This window comes from Heteronotia binoei, chromosome 3 (assembly GCF_032191835.1).
Source record: "Heteronotia binoei isolate CCM8104 ecotype False Entrance Well chromosome 3, APGP_CSIRO_Hbin_v1, whole genome shotgun sequence".
NCBI lineage: Eukaryota > Metazoa > Chordata > Lepidosauria > Squamata > Gekkonidae > Heteronotia > Heteronotia binoei.
In genome coordinates this window covers 58016133-58037078 of record NC_083225.1, presented here as the reverse complement: position 1 = coordinate 58037078, position 20946 = coordinate 58016133, and the positions used below count along the sequence as shown (strand labels likewise).

Here is a 20946-nt window from a genome sequence, read left to right as displayed (position 1 = left end):
TTTTTTCTAGGCAGTTTGGTCAAGGATCTTGGAGTTTTTTGTGGGTTTTTTTGCCATCTTCTGAGCATGGAACAGGGATCAGTGGGTGTGTGGCGGGGGGCGGGGAGGCATTTGCGAGTTTCCTGCATTGTGGAAAGGGTTGATGACCCTGGGGGTCCCTTCCACTCAATGACTGTTTCCCCTAGTAGGGTTAATAGTAGATTGAGAGAGGAACAGTTTCTATTGGAAAATGCAGAAAGCTCCACCTCCAGTGCCTTGGCTTTGATCCAGATTGGCTTTCCTGCAGTTTTTTAAAACTTATACATTTTGCTGCTATAGATTGCCAATGTAATTAGTACTCCACTTACTCCACTAGACTCCACTTATTTTACAATACAACCACAGGATGTCACCAGAGCACAGCCTACCTACTAATGCTAGTACTATTTTTAGGTCTCACAGCTTCCAAACATTGACAAAGTTATTGGAGGAATGAAAACTTTAACCTGAAGACTTTACCTAAGCAAATTTTGCTCAGCCTTTAAAAATTCTTTAAATAAATACTGATGTACAATGCATAAACAGTTTGTGTATACTATAATTAAACAGAAAAAAATATTCTGAGAGTCAATCAACAGAAGGCTTTTTTCTGATTAAGTCACATATAGTAGATAAAAATGAAGTTTAAAATAGGCTTGACTAGAAAAAGCAGGCTGGTGACAGAAAAAAAGAATCCAAATTGTATGAGGTATGGTTTGATTTTAAAACAATGTATTTGAATGGTCAGCTTAATTCACCAAAGCTAAACATATTTTCAGTACTACAGCCATTATTTGATAAGGAATTCCCCCCCGAACTCTGAAATAATTTGCCTTCAACAAATCTTGAAAAACTGAACTCACTGTAGAGTATTACATTAGGAAAGTTTGTAGATGTGCTCAGAAGAGCTACACTTGAATCTACAAGGGCATCAGTGTGAAGAATTTTATGGATATCTGAGAAAAACTCTACCTAAAGTTTTTGAACTTCTGGGAACAGGATATTTGAAAATACATATTTTTCTATAGAGACCTGCTAGACCAGGGGAGGTCAAACTTGCTTAACACAAGAACCACATAGAATAAACATCAGATGTTTGAGAGCTGCAACACATAAATGTCAGATGTTTGAGAGCTGGCTGGCTGGCTGGCAGGCAGGAAGGAAGGCAGGCAGGCAGTCAGGCAAATAGATGGGGAGAGGGAGGAGGGGTGGAAAGAAAGCAGTGTTAACTTTAAATGCATTTTCCAAGCTGTCAGCTGGCTTGGCTTAGTGATTTAAAGAGACAAATGCCTTCTCCAAGCCAGCTGATGGGGTGGGGGGCTTCAAGAGCCACACAATATGTGTGAAAGAGCCACATGTGGCTCCCAAGCCAGTTTGGCCACCCCTGTGCTAGATTATGAAGATCCTCTTTGGAAGTGCTGTTCTGGGGTTCCTATATGTTTACTCTATTTCTGCCTCGCCCTGTATCCTGTCCCCTGCCATTTGCCTAGTACCTACTCTGTTGAACTTTAAACACAGGTAAAACCTTTTGTTTTACATTTTCAATGCCTTTTTGACAAATGAGAATCTTTTTACTGATGCTGTGGTGGTTTTGTGATGCCTTGTACTGGCATCAGAATCCTACTCAGTTATATTCAACAATGCTGAAACAAGGCTTACTACCAGAAAATGTTCTCTTAACAGTGCAGTCCTAAACAGCTGCACCATTCTAAGCCCACTGCATTCAAGGGTGTGAAGAAATGCATTTTTCCTTTGAAGGTTTAAAATGAGCAAAATCTTCACTCTGAGTTTTAAAAGGTTTTGTCCCCTGCTGAGCCAAGAATAGGCAAGAAGGGGGGGAAATAGTTTAATCGCTTTCCAGACGTACTTCAGCCCACCTTAATGCAAATGCTAATAGATCTAGCAGGAAAGAGACTGGTGGGTCAAGCTCTCCCCCTTTTCCAAGCAGGAAACAGAGATTTGGAGGACTTCACTAGAATGACTCCAGGAATGATCTCCAGGAAGACGCTCCAGGAAATGCTTTGTTGACCAGGCCTGACCTAATCAGTGGGAGGGGAAAGGGAGAAGATAACTTACTGCAGCAAAGAGGAGGGCTCTTGCATGCTGGGTGCATCAGTGAGACAACTCTTAGCTGAGGTCTGAAGGAGGCGGCCATTGACTATGCGGTAGTCTAAAGAGCTGCAAGAACCTTACAGGTAATGAAACTCTGTAGAGATTTCTAACTTTCTAAACTTTAGGGGCCTGCCCTATATTTTAACAACTGCTATAGCATGTATAAAAGAACAGAGGATTTATGTTTAACTGTTTTTTTTTTTTAAACCGTTGCTCAATCTGGTGCTGTGCTAAAAGTATGCTTGTGAACATTTTCTTTTAAATAAACACTTTGTAAGTTTTGATGCTGGTAGCAGTTCACTGTACCAAATAGATCTCCTCCATCTTGGACATGCTATTCTAGGAGTGCCAGGGGGAAGACTGGCAGTTGACAAGTGGCTACTTGTCCAGGGGTGCACAAGGCAGTAAACAGTCGCCATGGTGACTAAGGGAGAGGGACGGTGGCTCAGTGGTAGAGCATCTGCTTGGGAAGCAGAAGGTCCCAGGTTCAATCCCCGGCATCTCCAAAAAAAGGGTCCAGGCAAATAAGCGTGAAAAACCTCAGCTTGAGACCCTGGAGAGCCGCTGCCAGTCTGAGAAGACAATACCGACTTTGATGGACCAAAGGTCTGATTCAGTATAAGGCAGCTTCATATGTTCATATATGTGCTGGGCAAATAGAGGCACAGAGGCAAGGCCTCAGAACTTGGAAGAGAAGCTGGGAGCCCTGACTCTCCCAATGGGTAATTCCTGCAAAGGTCAGGTGGTGGTGCCAGGCTACCCAAGAGAGAAAGAAAAGCCTCCCCAGGTGTTGGGAAAACCTTGGAGGCAGGGTGGAACATGGCCTGAAGGCTCGTCCGCCACAGAAGTTATAATTCTACTTTGGGTTGTACTGCTAGTTCTTTTTATTGAAACTATTTTTTAAAAAATGTTTGTGAGCAATGCTGGCAGGTGTGTAGTTTATTACTGATCTAAAATATTTGCAAGCCCCCTGAAGACTAAGATGCTTCACCAGGACAAATCTACACCATGTGTTTTGCCAATACTTTTCAAAACATTTTATACCAAGGACATCAGTACGAAGCAAAACTGAGGACAGTGATCCCCATGTACTAAAATTCTTTATTTTTTAAAAGTCCAGCTTTTGCATCCAGAAGAATACAAATGATTTATGAAAACATTTATACCCTGCCTTTCTTTATGGTTCAGGGCACTTCAGCATTTATAAATCTTTGTTCTTCAGTTTGGAAGGACAAGCACTCGAACTTAAGTTTTCTTTCCTTAGTTGTAAACTTTCATTTGTCTCAATGTATATTTTTGCTGGGGGAAAAAAAAGAACAGAAAATTGAAAGACAAAAGCTGTAAAATCTCTTACAATCTAAAGTTCACCTTTCCCCAGTGTTTCTTTCCATAGGAACCAGTGCATGTTTAAAAACCTCATCCACACTACTACAATTCTGATGTAAAAATTAACAGAAGTAGGCTAATATCTAAGAGATCTCTGAAAGCACTCAGTTTGGAAAACAAAGCTGTTGTTAAAAGCGGATTAGGCCTTGTTTTAAACTTTCTTGTCTTTCTAACGTTCCCCATCCCCTTTCTGTTGTTAGCATAATGGCATCGACTCAAAAGATGTATATTTCATGCACCTGATAAAGAGTTATCTTACTCCCTAAAACTTACGCCGAAAAAGTTTTTTAAACTACCATCACACATGCTAAATAATGCAGCTTCAATGCACTTTCCAACTGGATTTTGCCAGTTCACACAGCAAAATCCAGTTGGAAAGTACGTTGAAACGGCATTGTATAGCATGTGCGATCGCAGCCTTAGTCTCTAACGTGCCACTGGACTCCAGTTTAAATTGGCTGCCACAGATTGTCACCAATCTGCTTTGTATTTTCATCCACCCAGCCTTCACTTCTCCTCACCGCAAAGCACCAAAACCTCTCACCGCTGAAGCGTACTGACTCTTCTTGCCGGCTCATCTCTATGATTTCTCCGCGAGGAGGAGAAGAAATATCCCGCCTCCTTCTCGCTTGGATTGGTGAAACCTGGACGGCCTGCGGTGTTTTGATTGGCCCGGAAAGGGACAAGGGGTTCCACCTCTATCCGGTTTGGCTGGGCATTGGGGGAGGGGAAGAGTCGGGGAGGGGGATTAGCTGGTGGGCGGCTGACAGGTCGCTCCTGGGGCCGCCGCCGCCGCCGCCCTCCCCTCACGGCCAAGGGGAGCGGGCTTGGTGAGTACATGAGAGACCCTCTGCAGGAGGCCTCCCCGAATCGGTGCAAGGAAGAGGAGGCGGCGGCCCCCACAGACCCCAGGGACGGGAGGCCCCATAGACCTCCTAGCTGTCTACGGGAGCCTGTAGGGAGCTGGGCCTCTCTCAAGGAGCCCTCGTTCTTCCCTGACGGGAGGAAAATCGGCGAGGGGGAGGAAAGCTTCTCGCTGGGAACAAGGCGTGTGTGTTTCTGCGCGTGCATTGTGTGCTCGGCCGCTTGGGGAAATGATTCGGGGGAGCTCAGACCTGAGCCTCGGTTTCCCTTTCTAATGGGTCTCTTCTGCTTTGGTTTTTTTTGGAGGGGGGGTTGGGTTTCATGTTTGCAACTGTGTTATCTTGGTTTTGGGGTGGCGGTTGCCATGTGTGAGGATTTCCTGCCTGTTTCTGACGGTGAGCAAGATGTTTTGTATTTGGAGCTTGTTCTGTGAGCTTGAGTAGGAGCCCTTACGTTCGCTGAGTGGGGAGAATCTGCTTTGATGCAGAGTGGTTTTTCCTAATCTTGGCTCCCTCCCTCCCTTTTTTGTTTTTAGAGATGCTCTGCAATTAGGCAAGCAATGTACTTTGAGGTTTGGGCCTTGCAGGTTGATGCCCCGGATTGCAAATCTCTTTCTTCTCCTTCCTTTTTGCTGATGAGCAGAAAGAAGTTTTTGCAGCTTGAAACAGTATAAAATCTGTGTGGTGAGAATATATTCGTCTCCTTTTGCAGTGTAGATGGTGGGACTGGAGAAGGCAGTGAAAATCTGTCCTTTTCTAGAGTTAGCTGTATTGCTTCCCTCTCTTTCATAATGGTTTTTTCAGGGTTAAGTAGGGTAAATGGTTTAGATTAGTTGACTTGCATAAGTATTAATCAATTATTTATTTTATGCACCAGTTACAAGTCTAAAGGATAGCACTGAAGGATAGTTTCTTAAGGAATGGTGCATCCAAGAGGAATATTTTTGATTTTAGTTCTTTGGGGAGGACATGAGTATAGACTGAATGGCTATATTGAGGCTGCTGTTTACCAGCTGTCAAACATTGAGTAGGTGTATGGTGTGTAGCCTGCTGTAGTAGCTTCTTCATGAGAATAGCTTTTAGGTCAGGTGGATATCAGCCGAGACAAGAGAATCATCTGTAGATTGTAATATCACCTTAATAATACACATATTTTTGTAACAGGTTGTCCAGCTAGCTGAAAAGTCTGGCTGTGGAAGGGAAGATGTCTTCTGAATCTTTTTGTTTGGCTGCTCAGACTAGATTTGACTCCAAATGGCTGAAGACAGACTTGCAGGTAAGAACTCCTTTTCATTGTTCAGGATAATATGGTGCATGATAGTGTACTAAAAGACACTGTTAAATACAGCCTGTTTTCTAATGAAAGAAAGTGACTGGAGTATCAGTACTGATGAACCATTTGAAAGCATATTGATGTTACAATTGCTCAACGCAACAAAGATGAAAAAATACAGTTGTGAAATGGGAGTACTTGAAATGTATTCAAAGCCATATTGAATTACATGTAATGTTCCTATTAAGCACCCTAGCTCATATTTAGACACTATACTATGATAGTTTTGGGAATATTACTATAAATAATTTTGGTCCATTGCTGATGTATTAATGGAACATTTATATTCTTCCATGTTATGGCTAAAAAATAGGTGAGCACTAGTGGCAGTGTATTTTGAATTGGTGGGTAGTGAGTGAAGGAAGGGTGATAAATAGTCAAGGTAGTCCTTGAACTTGTTGAGATCACTGTAACTGTTTACCCACTCCAATCATCTGAGACTTTGAAGTGGAATAACTGAGTACAAGTTTGCTGTGTCAATCTTCCTTTAAAAGTTGGTCTTTTTAAAACTTTTAATTAGATGGAAGCAGTGATGAAAAGGGAAATACATTTATTTTCTGCATGGATATGCATAATGTAAGCACACTAAGGTGGTGTTTATGCAGATACATTCTAATTATTACAGGTGATGGTGGAAGCAGATGTATTCTGCTTCCTGGTACTGGGCAAGATGGGGAAGGGGACAGCTTTTACAGCCACAGAATGAAATTAGCCAATTGTTTTAGGATCTATTTCTAAAACATCAAAAACTGTGTCTCATGTAGCTCGACCAGGGGAGTGGGCAACTTCTTTGTATCGTATGTTTACTCTTAGTAGGGTATAGTATAACTTTAATTCATTTATAATCTGCCTTTCTTGCTGAAACTGAACATGAATTATGCTATACATATCATTATATATTCTGTTTTCAACACTAATTATGGATTTTCAGTGCATTCTAAAACTCATTGATTTCAATGAACTTAGACATGAGTAATTTTGCGTACGCTTGCACTGTTAGTCTCTTTTAGTACAGTTTGTTGTGAGCCTGTTGAAAAACAAGACAGTTTTGATTCCTTCAATGTTTTTGCACTTTGTGGTGTCTAAAAAGACTGAAGGTACTTAAGGCTAGTTGGCTTTTCCATCTGACTTTAAAATTTAGCAGGCCTTGTGGGATGAGGCAACTGTGGTAAATCCTTCCCCCTTGAAATAAATACATAATGTCTTATAATGGTGCTGATGGGCAGCCCAATCCAGACATATGTGGCTGACGGCCGCTCGGGCATGGATGGATCTACAGCGCCACTCATAGGTTTCCAAAGGGGAGACATTACGCCACGCTTGGAGGGGGAAGAGCAGCCCGATGAGCGAGAGAGAACACGTTGCCATGGTGATTCCACGCAGGCGCACGCCATTGGCCCACTTCCGAGACAGGGGTGGGGGAGGCGCAGGCTTGCACGGGACCACGGGATTGACCAGCCCGTTGCACATCACCGGCGAGGGGGCGGAAAGCCCATGCCTGTGAGGCTGTCAATCCCCCCACTCCCTCCCGCTGTCAGAGACTCTGCCAATGGCAGGCAGGCGAGCAGAGGCATGTGCAAACAAGCAGGAAGTGCCAAGTGCAGGAGTTCGCTGTCCTAGACAGCAGCTGGAATGTGTGTCTTGGAGTGGCCAGACCAAGTCCGAAAGACACCCCCTGGAGCTCCCCCCGGTGTTGCCCTGCTGCTGCCCCCTGCTAATTGCAAGGAACACCTCCCCTGGGGGGCACAGAACTCAGAGTGCGAGCCGCTGGGCATGCATCCACTTCAGCGCTCCCCTGCCAAGTACCCAGCGCACAACAACTCTGTGCAGTCGGGTAGGCCATCAGCCCGGGCAGGCTGAGGGGCACCACCCCCCCTCCCCTGTCCAGCCATGCGGGGGGCAGTGTGGCGGCTCATAGCCCATTCCCCCCCCCAAGAACCAAGTCTGCCCACCCTCCCAGGCATTCCCTCGGAGAGGCCACTAACAGAGGGGGGGGGGTTGCCCTGGGAATGTGCAGCAGATGCCAAGCAGGAGAGACAACAGAAGGCGCAGCTTAGACTTTTATTTTTCCAGAACAGAGTGCAACAGTCTCCCTGGAGCGCGCTGGGCAGTCTTGCCGTGGGTGGTGCTCCATTCCAAGCGGCAGGCAGAAGCAGCTGAGGGAGTGGGGGGGGCAGTGGAGCAACACACGCGGAAGCCTCTGTGTTGGAGTCCCACCTGCAAAACGGAGACAGAGATCAAGAGTACCTGCAGGGGCGGCAGCTGGAAGAGCAGGCTGCATTTCACTTGAGTGCTCTTTTAAAGGGACAGTCTCTGACCCACCTCCCCACATCAGGGCAGCTGCCATACACCCCCTCCCCCCATGCCCTACAAGGGGTTGGGAATGTGGCAGAGGGCAGATCAAGGGGAAGGAGCAGACTGCAGCACAGAGAAGTGGGCTCAGCAAATGCCCCCTGCTGGAGCCCACTGCTGGATTCAAGTGCCAGAGACACTCGCATATTGAGCGGTTGAGAGCGAGGGGAGGGGGCGGATGGGGGTGGACAGTGAAACTTACCCAGCCATGGGCGACAGTCCTCTCATGCAGAGCCTCTGGGAGCCCGGAACCTGTGAAAACCTGGAAACGAGCAGTTAGCCCCAGGGGAGAGACCTCTCTCTCCCTCTCACAAGTCAAAATACTGTCAAAGCAACCGCATGGTGCAAAACCCGTCACCAACGTGCCTGCCTGTCCCTCACTCTAAGTCTGTATGGCAGGGAGCTCGCAGAGCTTCCCGCCATGTGAAGCTGCCCCTAACAACTGAGTTGTGCGAGGCAGAGCGGAAGTATTTGTGGGGGGGGGGCCTGAGATTGGGCGCCGGGGAGGAGGCTTGTCAAGCTGAGACACGTGGGGATTGGTGAGGCAATCAAGCTGCTCCCTAAGGGGTTTACGATCTTCTGCAGCAGTGGAGGCGACCTTTGTTTTTGGTTTCAATGAGTGCCTATGGGACATCCCGCTATTTTTGCTGGCATAACATTGTGCCTCTCGGGGGGGGGGGGGGCTGTCATGGGCCAAACTGCTCAGGAAGCCGCCTAATCCTGGTCACGCCCCCAACTTCACCCCTTCCTCTGCCTGAACATCGCGCTCTGCCTCACTTCCACCCACTTTTGGGTGCAGCCCTCAGGTGCCGCTGCCCTCGGGTGGCCCCCTGCCCACATAATTCCCCTCCACTGTGGTGGCGCCAGTCGTACGTTGGCGTAAGCCCCTCCTGCGCCCACGTAGCGGCTTTTCTGCTCCCAAAAGACTTTCCGCTCCCTCCCCCCTCTGGGTTGTGCTGTTAGTATCACCTTTACAAACAGAAGGCTTAGTATAAATGAGTACCTTACAAGATGCTGAAGGTTCAGTAAGGCTACATCATAAAGTTGAATAGCTAATTAAAAGTTTGTATGCATAAATAAAATACCGAACCTCCTTCCCATTTATGTCTTTTGTCTGTTCTTGTTTTTAAGAGTTTCATTTTTATAAATACATGTAATGAAAACAATTTTAACAATTTTAAATTAAAATATATGTACTTATCATTTGTTATTTTGTGTCTTCTGGGGACCCTAAGTTTAGTATAAAGATGGCATAAAACGTTGAAATACACAAGAAAATATGAAATTGGTTACGGAAGAGGTTGTATACCTGCATATTGGAAAAAATGCTTAGAATAGCGCATAGTTTCTAGTGTTTATTGTAGTGGAAACTGTTTTAAATATGATAGTATAAAATAAGGTGACCACTGCAAAAATCAAAAAAAGTTGTACAAATGCTGGTAAAAATGGAGCAAAATCAACATGTTATCTTAGGTGTTCCAAAATATACAAATATATTTCTCTTTAATTAATAGAGAAATGGTTTGAGTGTTGGTGGCATTCTCCTCGAAATGTAACTGGTAATGGTCTATTTAAATGTAGTAAGGACTGAAGATTCATATTAAGTAAAATGTTGTTGATACTTTGTTTAATGGTATACAGCTTGTTATTAATACACTTCTATAAAGATACCTTCTATAATGTATGCTGTATACTATCAAAATTGTCTTGTATGAGATACAACTTTTGTGTGTTCTGTTTTGTTTCTGTTCCTTGTATTGATTTTTTTTCTGTTCATAATTCACATTACCATTCTGTTGTCTCAATTTGATTATATTCTGGCGCTGATCTTATGCATTACATATCATGGCCAACCACAAGAAGCTGTGGCACAGAGGATTGCTCAAATTTATTTTGATAATGCATAAGTTTAATAAAAGAATGGACAAGATACTGAATAGTTATAGAACAAAATTTGAGTCCAGTGGCACTTTTAAGACCAATAAAGTTTTTACGTGCACGCAAACTTCTTCAGATACATTGAAATGGAAGTCATCAGTCTGTATATATAGGTAGAGGGCAAGCAGAAAAATTAGCAGACAACATGAAGATTAGCAAGGACCAAGCAGGAATAGCAAACTTAGTTTATATGGTCACCATTCGTTTGGATTTCATTATGGGAGAAAAACATAGTGAAGCAAATAAATATATCAAAATTGGAGATTGCTGTGTAGTTAGGTTTGTGCTGAATAGTGCTAGAATAAAATATATCATCAAACTACCATGCACCTGCTGTCTTGCCAGCTACCTGGTGAAATTCCATGTTTGCAGTTGTGGGCCCTGGAGAAGTCAGTCAAAGAATTTTAGATTTCAGATTAAAAGCCAACATGAAAATTGAGACTTGCTTTCATGCTTGTGATTTTTTGTGTGTGTATGTGTTAGGGTTGCCAATCCCCAGGTGGGGGCAGGGTATCCCCCGGTTTGGAGGCCCTCCCCCCGCTTCAGGGTCGTCAGAAAGCGGGGGGAGGGGAGGGAAATGTCTGCTGGGAACTCTGTTATTCCCTATGGAGATATATTCCCATAGAAAATCATGGAGAATTGATCCGCGGGTATCTGGGGCTCTGGGGGGGCTGTTTTTTGGGATAGAGGCACCAAATTTTCAGTATAGCATCTAGTGCCTTTCCCCAAAATACCCACCAAGTTTCAAAAAGATTGGAGCAGGGGGTCCAATTCTATGAGCCCCAAAAGAAGGTACCCCTATCCTTCATTATTTCCTATGAAAGGAAGGAATTGAAAAGGTGTGCTGTCCCTTTAAATGTGATGGCCAGAACTCCCCTTGGAGTTCAATTATGCTTGTCACAGCCTTGATCTTGGCTCCACCCCTAATGTCTCCTGGCTCCACCCCCAAAGTCCCCAGATATTTCTTGAATTGGACTTGGCAACCCTAGTATGTGTGTGTGCATCTTTCTGGAGTTTCCTTGACAGTTTTACATTGTGATGTAACTCATTTATATTACTCTCTTGCACTATATAATCTACCATTTTTGTAAGGTTGTATGAAACTTTTAATAGTTATTTTTTCAAATATTTTATTTAATTGCAGGAAAATACGTTCGTGCCATAGACTGTCTTACTATGGATTAGTGTAGAAGCCAGATTTGTTTTTGGGTAAATAGTGACCTTTCAGCTAAGAAGTTATTATTTGGTGGTAGTAGAATCTGCACACAGCACCAGAGTGGATGTAGGTGCTGAAAATTATGTCTCCTGATAAATTATACTTTAAAATTACTGAGCGCCCAGCTAGAAAACCAAAGCTCACTGAGCAATTGTTCAGTTTTACCAAGAAAACATTTTAAGTATGTTAGATGCTATTCTCAAAATATTGATGTTCAGTGATAATCTTATGCATCTTTGCTGAATATTTTTGTCTATGGTTAATGCAAATGTAAGTGGTTGTCCAAATATGAACAGGGTAAGGAAATTTCTAAAGGTCTTTAGGTTTCGTTTTCCCCTTCACTTTCATGTTGGGAATCTTTACTTAAGCAAAGCAATCATAACTCAGTTTTGCATTGAATTAACATTATTAGGATGAAAAAGTATGTAGTTGGTTAATATTGTTGGGGGGAAAAAGAGTTGCCTTTGCTGAGGTGTATGCAGGATTTTAATACCATTTGGTAAGAGGTTTTTTTTTGGGGGGGGTTCTCCTTGGTAACAGCTGGATCTGTCTTTGTTTTAAAACAGTTGGGTAGGCAGATACAGAAAAATGAAAGACTGTACTAATATTCATTTCTCCTTGCCTTCAGTTTACCATTATTGGGAGTATGGTGGTTCTTGGAATTGCTAGCAACTAGTTAATTGTTGCAAATAATACTGTACTTGAGTCTAAATGGAAGTTTAAATGCTTAAATTGATGATATTCATTATACCAAGGAAGAAGGAAGCATATTTCTAAGTGTAAGCTTGTAAAATTTTAAAAATCACACTGGATTAACGCAGTATAAAACTGAACAAAATACTCATTTCTAAGTGGAAATAAAAGTCCATGAATGTCTCAAACCTTGGGATATATGTGATTCTTTTCAGTATTCTGCATATCTGGTATTATGTCAAGCAAGTTAATTCATTCTGGACTGTTTAGTTTAAATAAAAGACATTTCATTCTTGACTCACTTCTTTAACATGAAATTAATGTTGTATATAACTGAAGATGGACCCCTTTTGATGCTCAATGTCACAAACACCTCTTCAGGAGATTCCTTTGCTGCTACTGCTTCCTTGGACTCTTCTCAAGGGAAGGGGCTGTAGCTCAGAAGTAGATCATATGCTTTGCATGCAGAAGGTATCAGGTTCAATCTTGGGCATCTCCAGTTAACTATGTCAAGTAGTGGGCAATGTAAAATACTTCTTGAAATCCTGGAGGCCCACTTCTAGGTAGAGGGGATAATTCCGACCTTGATAGACCTGCTATAAGGTATCTTGTGCAAGCATTTCCAAACACCATCGTATTTCCTTGACATTGTAGCCTTAATGTTAAGAGAGAGAGAGAGCGCCAATACTTACGACTGTAAAGGGCGCAATCCCATGTTAAACTAGAATTCCATATGCAGATTCCATTGCCCAAATGCCTAATGTGCAAAGAATGTGCATTAGACAGAACTATCCTGGCTTTTGATTCACCGTGGCTTATTAGATAAGTAGCTACTTAAAATGCTGCAAAACCATGGAACAATTTTCACTATTGTATTTATTTTTGATAAACCTGCTATATTTGTTACATTCTTCCTGTGAAATTTCCACTAAGAAAAGCACTAATTTGATGAAGCATTGCAGTGTAATAAATGAATGCCAGTATGAAGTCAGGCAAATTGGGCAGCTTCACAATTTTAATTAACATTATTTAGGTGGTTATCCCTAGGAAGTGCATATGCATTTGTATTGCCAACCCCTTTGATTTGTTAAAAAGGAGATGGGAATACAGTAAAACCAAAAATACAGATCATAATTCAAACTAGAACTTGAATTATGAATTCACTTATGCAGATCAAACAGAAATAACACTAAAGTTTTTATTCCATCTTGGATTGCAAATGGAATCTAAGCTGAAACTGTATGTGGTGTTCTTTTAATTTCCATCCAAGACATTATTTCATTTCTTTTGTTGAGTTTCAGGGGATGTATAAAATATATTGCCTTTTAAAGTGTAGTTGGCTATATTAAGATAGCATAAAAACAAAAGAACCTGGTATGTGACATCATTGATTCTTTTTGCTGGAGAATCAGCAGCCATAAGCACAGTTAGTGAAAAGGATGAAGTGTGCAGTAAGTTGTCCAGACTTTTAGACTTCTTAGCAGTACTCTCCTAGAATGTGGTTCAAGCAATTCTGAATCAGTTTTTGTGCCATGGTATCTAAAGAGAACCTCCATGTTCAAAAGCAGTAAACCTCCGAATGCCAGTGCCAGGAGGCATTGTGTGTCCATGTATGTAGGCTATTTATTTATTTATATCCTACCTTTCTCCCCAGGAGGACCTTCAAAAGCAACAAACTGTTCTCCTTTCTTCCATTTTATCCTTACAACAACCCTGTGAAGTATGTTATGCTTAGGGATTTCAGCCCTAGTCTATATCGCTTTCTCATCCCTTTCTTACTGGACACTCATATCATAGTTAGGAACTGCCAGAAACAGGACTTCAAGGGACATTTTGAGCTTGCATGTCGGTGGGAGCCAAGAAAGTTCTGCTCCATTTGTGGAGTCAGCCTTGGTTGGTATGGAGGAGGAAGAGGGAGAGGAATGTACACTCCACACGTCAGCTCTTCGCAGAAGTACATATAAAATGACACATGTAGGTAGATGAGTGCTCTTTGAAAATAAACAGGAGCCTTTTACAGCTCTTTAAGAGAAGCAAATAATCACATCAAATGAGAGTTTAGTGTTGCTGAGGTATATTATATCTTTATCAGTTCATTTTGAGTAACGTGTTGATACTGGCTTCTAAGTTTTGGGGATGGCTCCAAGTTCTGGACTAGGTTTGTTTAAGCATGGTAGTGTGGGCTCCCACATAATACATCCCAGATGCAGTAATGACTTAATTGCTGTTTGTGAAAGCTTGGTCTGAGTTGCTGCTGCATCATGGTGTAACATGTTTATTTTTAAATTCTTTGTTGTTGAGCTTAGCAGAGCACATGTTATCCCGTTCTTTGGGTGCCAGTTTAAGGTTCCAGATTACTTAATTGCACAGTTGGTTAACATCAGCAGATGCTTTAGTAACCAGAGGACTGGAGTCCAAAAAAAAATTGTTTGTAGTTTTCTAGGATGCAGGAGGTCACAACTCTTAATAGTTGATGATTTTTTTTCTCCCTCAAAAAAGCTTGCTTTTACACGGGATGGACTCTGTGGCTTGTGGAATGAAATGGTGAAAGATGGAGAAATTGTATACACTGGTTCTGAAATTTCCCAAAGTGGTGAAGCTTCTCCACGGAAAGGTGGGTCCCCTTTTCCTCCTCTACGCCAATTATAGAGGGAAAAAGTTTATTAATTAAGGAATTGTTCAGTTCAGCAGATACAAATGAGTATGATTTTTCCTGGAAGGTTAATTTTTAATGAGTACTGAGGATTCTCTATGATTTGCAATTTCCTGGGTTGGATTCTCATCTGTGAGTGCAGAGAGGATTTTTGTTGCCTTCTCCTTCCTTCTGTAGGTCCTTGACTCCACTCCCCGCCATAGCTGATTTGGTAGTAATAGAGAGCTGCTATTAATCTTGTGTTTAGAAGTTAAGTATCAAATACTTCTGCCTTCACCAATTACATGTGTATTGCTGTTTACTGTTATAGTTTGATTCCTTATATATTTGAATTTCTGTATTATAAATGGGAGTTGTTCTTTTGGGAATTAAATTCTTAAAAAAAAATCCTAATGCAGTGGATGTTTGTAATAATAATTGGGCGTATACTTCCATCACAATCTAAATTCATACGAATCTGTAGTTATTTATGCAGAGGTCTGAGGAGGTAAGCTGTTGCAAAACATTTGTGGGAGTCCAGTGGCAGGTTTTCCCTCTCTGCCTCCTGCATTGTATCACAGAGTGTTATTGATTTTGCTTTCCAGTCCAAAAGTAGATAGATTACGTAGAAATCTTTGACTTTCAGAACATGGCTTTAACAGTGTTACAGATTTTTAAGTAGAAGTGGTTGCAGAGTTACTCAGTGAAACAGGAGATGAGGCATCTGTGGCAGTAAAGTTAGTGCTTCTCTCTCCTTACTCCGTCCCGCTCTTTAGAGTGGATCTAAGGACACAAAATGACCTTTTCATTACTGAAGGTGAGAAATTCTTTTCTGCAAAAAAGCTTGCTTTATAAAAACAACAATTTACTTGGTTGCATTTCTTCTGTAGATGAAAGCACTGAAGGGCAAGCTGGATCAAAGAAAGAAGAACAGAATGACAAAGAAAGAAAAGATGACGAGGATACTCCGTTACCTACCTACAGAGCCAAATCAATTGTTGAAAGCTGGGTTTGGGGCAGACAGCCAGGTAATGTAATGTCTTCCCAGATTTTCTTCTTATGGAGTAGAGTTGTATATTATATTGTGACAGCCATATTGATCACATATCTGAAGAAGTGAGCTGTGACTAATTAAAATAAATGCTAGTTTTTAAGGTGTCAATAGACTGTTGCTCTACAATATTAAGTTGTGCAATTTAAGACCAGACATACTTGGTAGTATGATCCTCCATTTCTGCAGAAATGTTAGGTTATGTTAAGAAGCAGGACTTGGCTCTTGTACAAAAGTGTTGAGAGCCATGATGATTGTGTACAAGTGCTTGGAGACAGGAGGTGAGGTGCATGCTTTCTCCTTTGGGTGTGGGTTTCTAAGGTAGCCTTTCATCTGTAGTGGAAAGAACCAAACCCACAGCACTGATGTTGGACTCCAATGGGAAAGGGTTGTTTTGGTGAGATGATTAACTTGTGTTCAATATTGTTAAAAAGTGTTATATTATTTTATTGTATTTTTATCTCACCTTTGAGCCGAAAGTGATCCATAGGAATCGAAACATGATACAAACAATAATTAAAATTCAACGAAAAATGTTTGTTGTCATAAGGATTCTCAACTGAGCTAGATTTAGTCACACAGGCTAGAAGTTATTCTCTCAGCTTGATGTCCTCAACAGTTTTAGTTGATACTTAATGAGAACTGCATACTGTCACAGATCTTTTTCTGAGTATGGTGTAGCATGTTGAAGGTTGTAGAGGAACTCCACAACCACTTTTTCGAAGTGCCATGTGCTGTGTCTACTACATATATGGTGATGACCAAAGGTTACCATATGGTAACCTTTGAATGTGTATCAGCAGTGAACATGTACTAGAGAGCATGGACTGATTCTGGTTCCCTAGCTTTGGTCCTCTGTGTGCTTGTAGAAGTGTGTTTCCCATTAAAATATTATAATGTTTATTCTGTAGATTTATACTGTCTAGTCTGGTTATTCTGAGTCCCCTGTTCTTTCAGATTGTCAATAGCACTATCTTCTGTAAAATAACATTCTGACACCTTGGCTCATATAGAATGCCCCAAATTCAGTGAGGAAAGATAGAGATGGGTTACCTCGATACTTGAGGAAAATGAGCTCACAAATATTAATCAGAGCGTTTCTTTTCTTGTACAAGATAAGGACCCATATATCACCAGGTTACTGGAATCCTACCTTTTAGCAACCCAGCTTAAAACTAAAACAGTTTTGTGACTGCAGTGAGATTCCTTCCCCCTCCCCCTCATGTGGGATTAGGCTGAAGGCTGTGGTCAAAAGAGCCTTGTTATGAAAGGGAAGGAAATAGCATTCTGGCTTCGTTGGTTCTAAACTATTTGCCATCTTTCTTTATGGACATTTTGAAGTAAGAGGTCAGGGAATAGGTATTATAGTGGTACAGAACTGCATTATGATAATGGTTTAGATATGTCCAGAGCATATTTATGCATGAGCTCGAAAGACACATCATTAGATTAGTTACTAGTGTGCATGTATTTCTTGAATGCTCTTCAGAAAGAGTAGAGTCATGAGACCTGGTTGTATGGTGATCACATGGTGAATGTGTAAGTTTTTTGTGATACTTGAATTATGTACGCAAGATTTAAAAAATTAAGAAATATGAGTTATCTTTGGTTCAGTGGAATGTTATACTGCTTATAAGATGAACAGACTACATTAATAATTGCAGTTGATGATTAAGGCATAATTGGAAGGTATCACTGTGCTTGACATTTTGTGAAATATGGTAGTATAAATCTTAATCCTTTTTTGCTTCACTCACTGTTATAGAAAGTTTCAAAAATTTGTTTGAGGCATCTGTTTAATTTCCCTAGTGCACCTAAAAATTGACAAAGGCAGGCTGCAATCCTAAGAACATTTTCCTGAGAGTAAGCCTCATTGAACAAAATGGGACTTTATCCAAAGGGATAGGATTTTGCCCAGAGACTTCCTTTTGACAGTATGTACATATCGGAATTTGAAGTTATTAGATGGCATTGTATGAAAAACCTTCAAACTCTATAGGCTTTTCTTGTAGGGAATCAACACACAATGATCATCTTGGTTTCCCCATTTTTTGCACCGTTTCTAGTTCAGTAGTATCCTTTTTGAAGAGCCCTGTGGCACAGAGTGGTAAAGCTGCAGTACTGCAGTCCTAAGCTCTGCTCACGACCTGAGTTCGATCCTGGTGATTCAGGTAGCCGGCTCGAGGTTGACTCGGCCTTCCATCCTTCCGAGGTTGGTAAAATGAGTACCCAGCTTGCTAGGGAGAAAGTGTAGATGTCTGGGGAAGGCAATGGCAAACAACCCCGTAAAAAATCTGCTGTGAAAACGTTGTGAGAGCGATTTCACCCCAGAGTTGGAAATGACTGGTGCTGGCACAGGGGATTACTTTTACCTTTTAGTATCCTTTTCGAGATGGGCTGACTGAACCTATCCATTGTAGTGCAAATATGACCACACTGTAGATCTGTAAAAGGGCTTATTGACAGGCTTGTCTCTGTTTTTTTCCTGATAATTCCTAACATCTATTCATTTTTTTCACTGGTGCTGCACACTAAATCAACTTTTTAGTTGAATTATTTATCACAGTATTAAGGTCTCTTTCTTAGTTTAGACCCCATCAATGTATATGTAGCCTTAGTATTTTTGCACCAATATGCATCCCTTAAAACAGTTGCTTACACAGAATCTCATTTGCTATTTTGTTGTCTATGAACTGAGTTTGTAGAGTTCCTCTTGGAGCATTCTGCAACCTGTTTGTCTTTCACTATCCTGAAAAATTTGGTGTTATTTGCACACTTGGCCAGCTCAGTGTTTACCCCTATCAGAACATATATGAATAAATAATATCACTCGTAGTAATACCAATTCCAGGGAAATGCTGCTGCTTTCTCCTCTACATTGTGGAGATTTAGTTCTACCTACTGATTATTAACTAATCCATGAGCAGAACTGTCCTCTTCTTATTTTGTGGCATGTATTTTATATCTGCACGGTCATACTAATATATTTAAGAACAAAGAACTTCAGAAAGTTAGTGAGGCAGCACTACTATTTGGAGAAGCCATATTGATTCTTCTTCAGTAGGGCTTATTTTTTTGTATGCTAAATAATTCTTTCTTCAACTGTCTGATCAATTTACCCAGCACAGACTTTAGGTTTACAGTTCCAGATTACCCCTCTAAATCCCGTTTTAAAAAATTGGCACTCCATTTGTTGCTTTCTCATCTTCTGGTAGTGAGGCCAACTTTAGAAACTAGTTGAAGGTATTCATTGATAATACTTGAGCACTGCCTCTATACATACATGTGTTCAAGGTGGTTCACAGTATAGTGAAACATAATATAATTCCATCATCAGATAACCAGAACAAAAAAACAGGATAGCTATATGAATCAACTAGAGCAATAGCGGTACCCCAAAACTGCATTCACATCAGACCACTGCGAAGAGATGTGTAATTTTACATTTGAGTTCTTGAAATCATTGGTCATATATGGGAGTAACTCTACATTGTATTTTATTGCCAGAACTCTTCAAGAGTATGCTATCTGTACCAAGAGACTTGTTACTTTTTATTGGTTAGACCTATATATGTTTAGTCACATCTATTTGACTTAGTTCTTCTAGCTCCAAAAGGAGCGTCTCCATTGTGGGCAAGTACCCTGTATCTTCTGTAGTGAAGATAGAGAATGTATTCAGCTACTTGCACTTTCCACACCTTCCTGTATCAGATTTCATTCCTTTCTCATCCAGGGTCTCAACGGCCTTGCTTGATTGACTTCCTACTTCTGATCTGCCTAAATATAATCCATTATTTTTCCTCTAAAGGTAAAAAAGGTAGTTGCCTGTGCAAGCACCAGTCATTTCCAACTCTGGGGTGACATTGTATCACAACGTTTTTATGGCAGACTCTTTTTACGGGGTGGTTTGTCATTGCCTTCCCCAGTCATTTTACCAACCTCTGAAGGATGGAAGGCTGAGTCAGCCTCGAGGCAGCTACCTGAACCCAGCTTTTGTCAGGATCGAACTCAGGTCATGAGCAGAGCTTGGACTGCAGTACTGCAGCTTACCACTCTGTGCCATGGGGCTCTTACATTTTTCTTCTGCCTCCCTATAATAACCTTATCTTTTGTTTTCATCAGTCTGAGAGTGTACTGTTTTGCATCTTTTTTTAAAAAAATGAGAGTCTCTAAATTGCTTGCCACACATTTTGAAAAAAGATTTAATGCCCAGATTAGCAAGGGGAGATACTTGGTTTGAGCATTTTTTGTGGGTATATATTTTGGAGAGTGTGTTGAAGGAGAGCCCCTGAATAATTAATTAATACCCCTATAATAATGAAAAGAACATGCTTTGCCCCTCCAAAATTAAAATGTCTGATGTAACTTTTCCATTGAAATGCTGACCACCGCTCGGTGGGTGTGGGCCAAAGCTGGCCAGCTAAGAGAAACGGCCTCTTAGAGGCGTATTGCTATAGTAGATAAGTAAGGGAATGATGTCATGGGGAGGCCTCTGAAATCAGGGATCTTGAAATCAGATAAGCTTATGTGCCTGCCTGCTCGCTTCTGTGTGAATAAAGCTGTCTGTATACAGAATGACTGGAACTCAGTCTTTGGGGCGGGCAAGCCCGACTGGGTCCTACTTTTGGTACCAGAAGTAAACCTTGCTTCAAACCAGAATTCTGTGCGGCCCTCGCTATTTTTCTGCTACAGTGTGTGGCCCTTAAGAACAGCTTGATAGAGGCAGTTTGGTGAAAGTCTTGGCTATCAGATTAAATTGCTAATTAGGCTTGGACTGGACCATATAACTTCCAGGCCCCTGTGAGTTCAAAGGCAGTAAAGGCAAAAAAATACATTATATACATTTTAAAAAGTACATTATATTATTTTGGTTAATAGACACAAGGCAGTTTTTCTAGTTAGTGTTATGACTCAGCAGCCCATGAAATTTTTGATTTGTGAGATTGGAGGTGGTTTTCTTTATATTATATAGCACTTCTTGTAGCTGTTAAAAGAAATTGCATCAGGAAATCACATCAGAAGCCATGCTGACTATGGTTATAACAATTTCCAAAGTGGCTTTAGTGTGACATTGTAAACAATTATCTTAGCAGCTATAATAGTATATTTTAAGGCCTCCGTGAGGCAGACTTTCCAGAAGGTCCCTAGGTAACTAGTACAGCCTATTAATGGATTGAGGCTACAGTCCTAAGCACACTTAGAAGAAAATTCCACTGAAATCAATGGCACTTGCTTTCAGGCAAATGGCTTTTAGGATCATGGTCCAAGTTTGGTGCTGCATATGCATCCTTATATAGCTGCTGCCTAATTACATAATTTTTCACATTAAAAACTTTGATTTCCTATGGCGAA

General features: G+C 41.4%; 1 protein-coding gene across 5 annotated transcripts in view; it reads left to right on the top strand.

Moving 5' to 3' along the window:
- The first annotated feature begins 5029 nt into the window (after positions 1-5029).
- LOC132568251 (E3 ubiquitin-protein ligase HERC2) overlaps positions 5030-20946 on the top strand; it is a 130742-nt gene continuing 114825 nt past the window's right edge. For 4 of the 5 annotated variants that reach the window (XM_060233876.1, XM_060233875.1, XM_060233874.1 and 1 more), the window contains exons 1-3: positions 5544-5655; positions 14411-14525; positions 15434-15571. In XM_060233876.1, the coding sequence (XP_060089859.1) occupies positions 5584-5655; positions 14411-14525; positions 15434-15571 (325 nt within the window). In that variant the 5' untranslated portion in view covers positions 5544-5583. Of the gene's footprint in view, positions 5064-5543; positions 5656-14410; positions 14526-15433; positions 15572-20946 lie in introns of those variants that run through there. The other variant, XM_060233872.1, reaches the window with a different exon arrangement.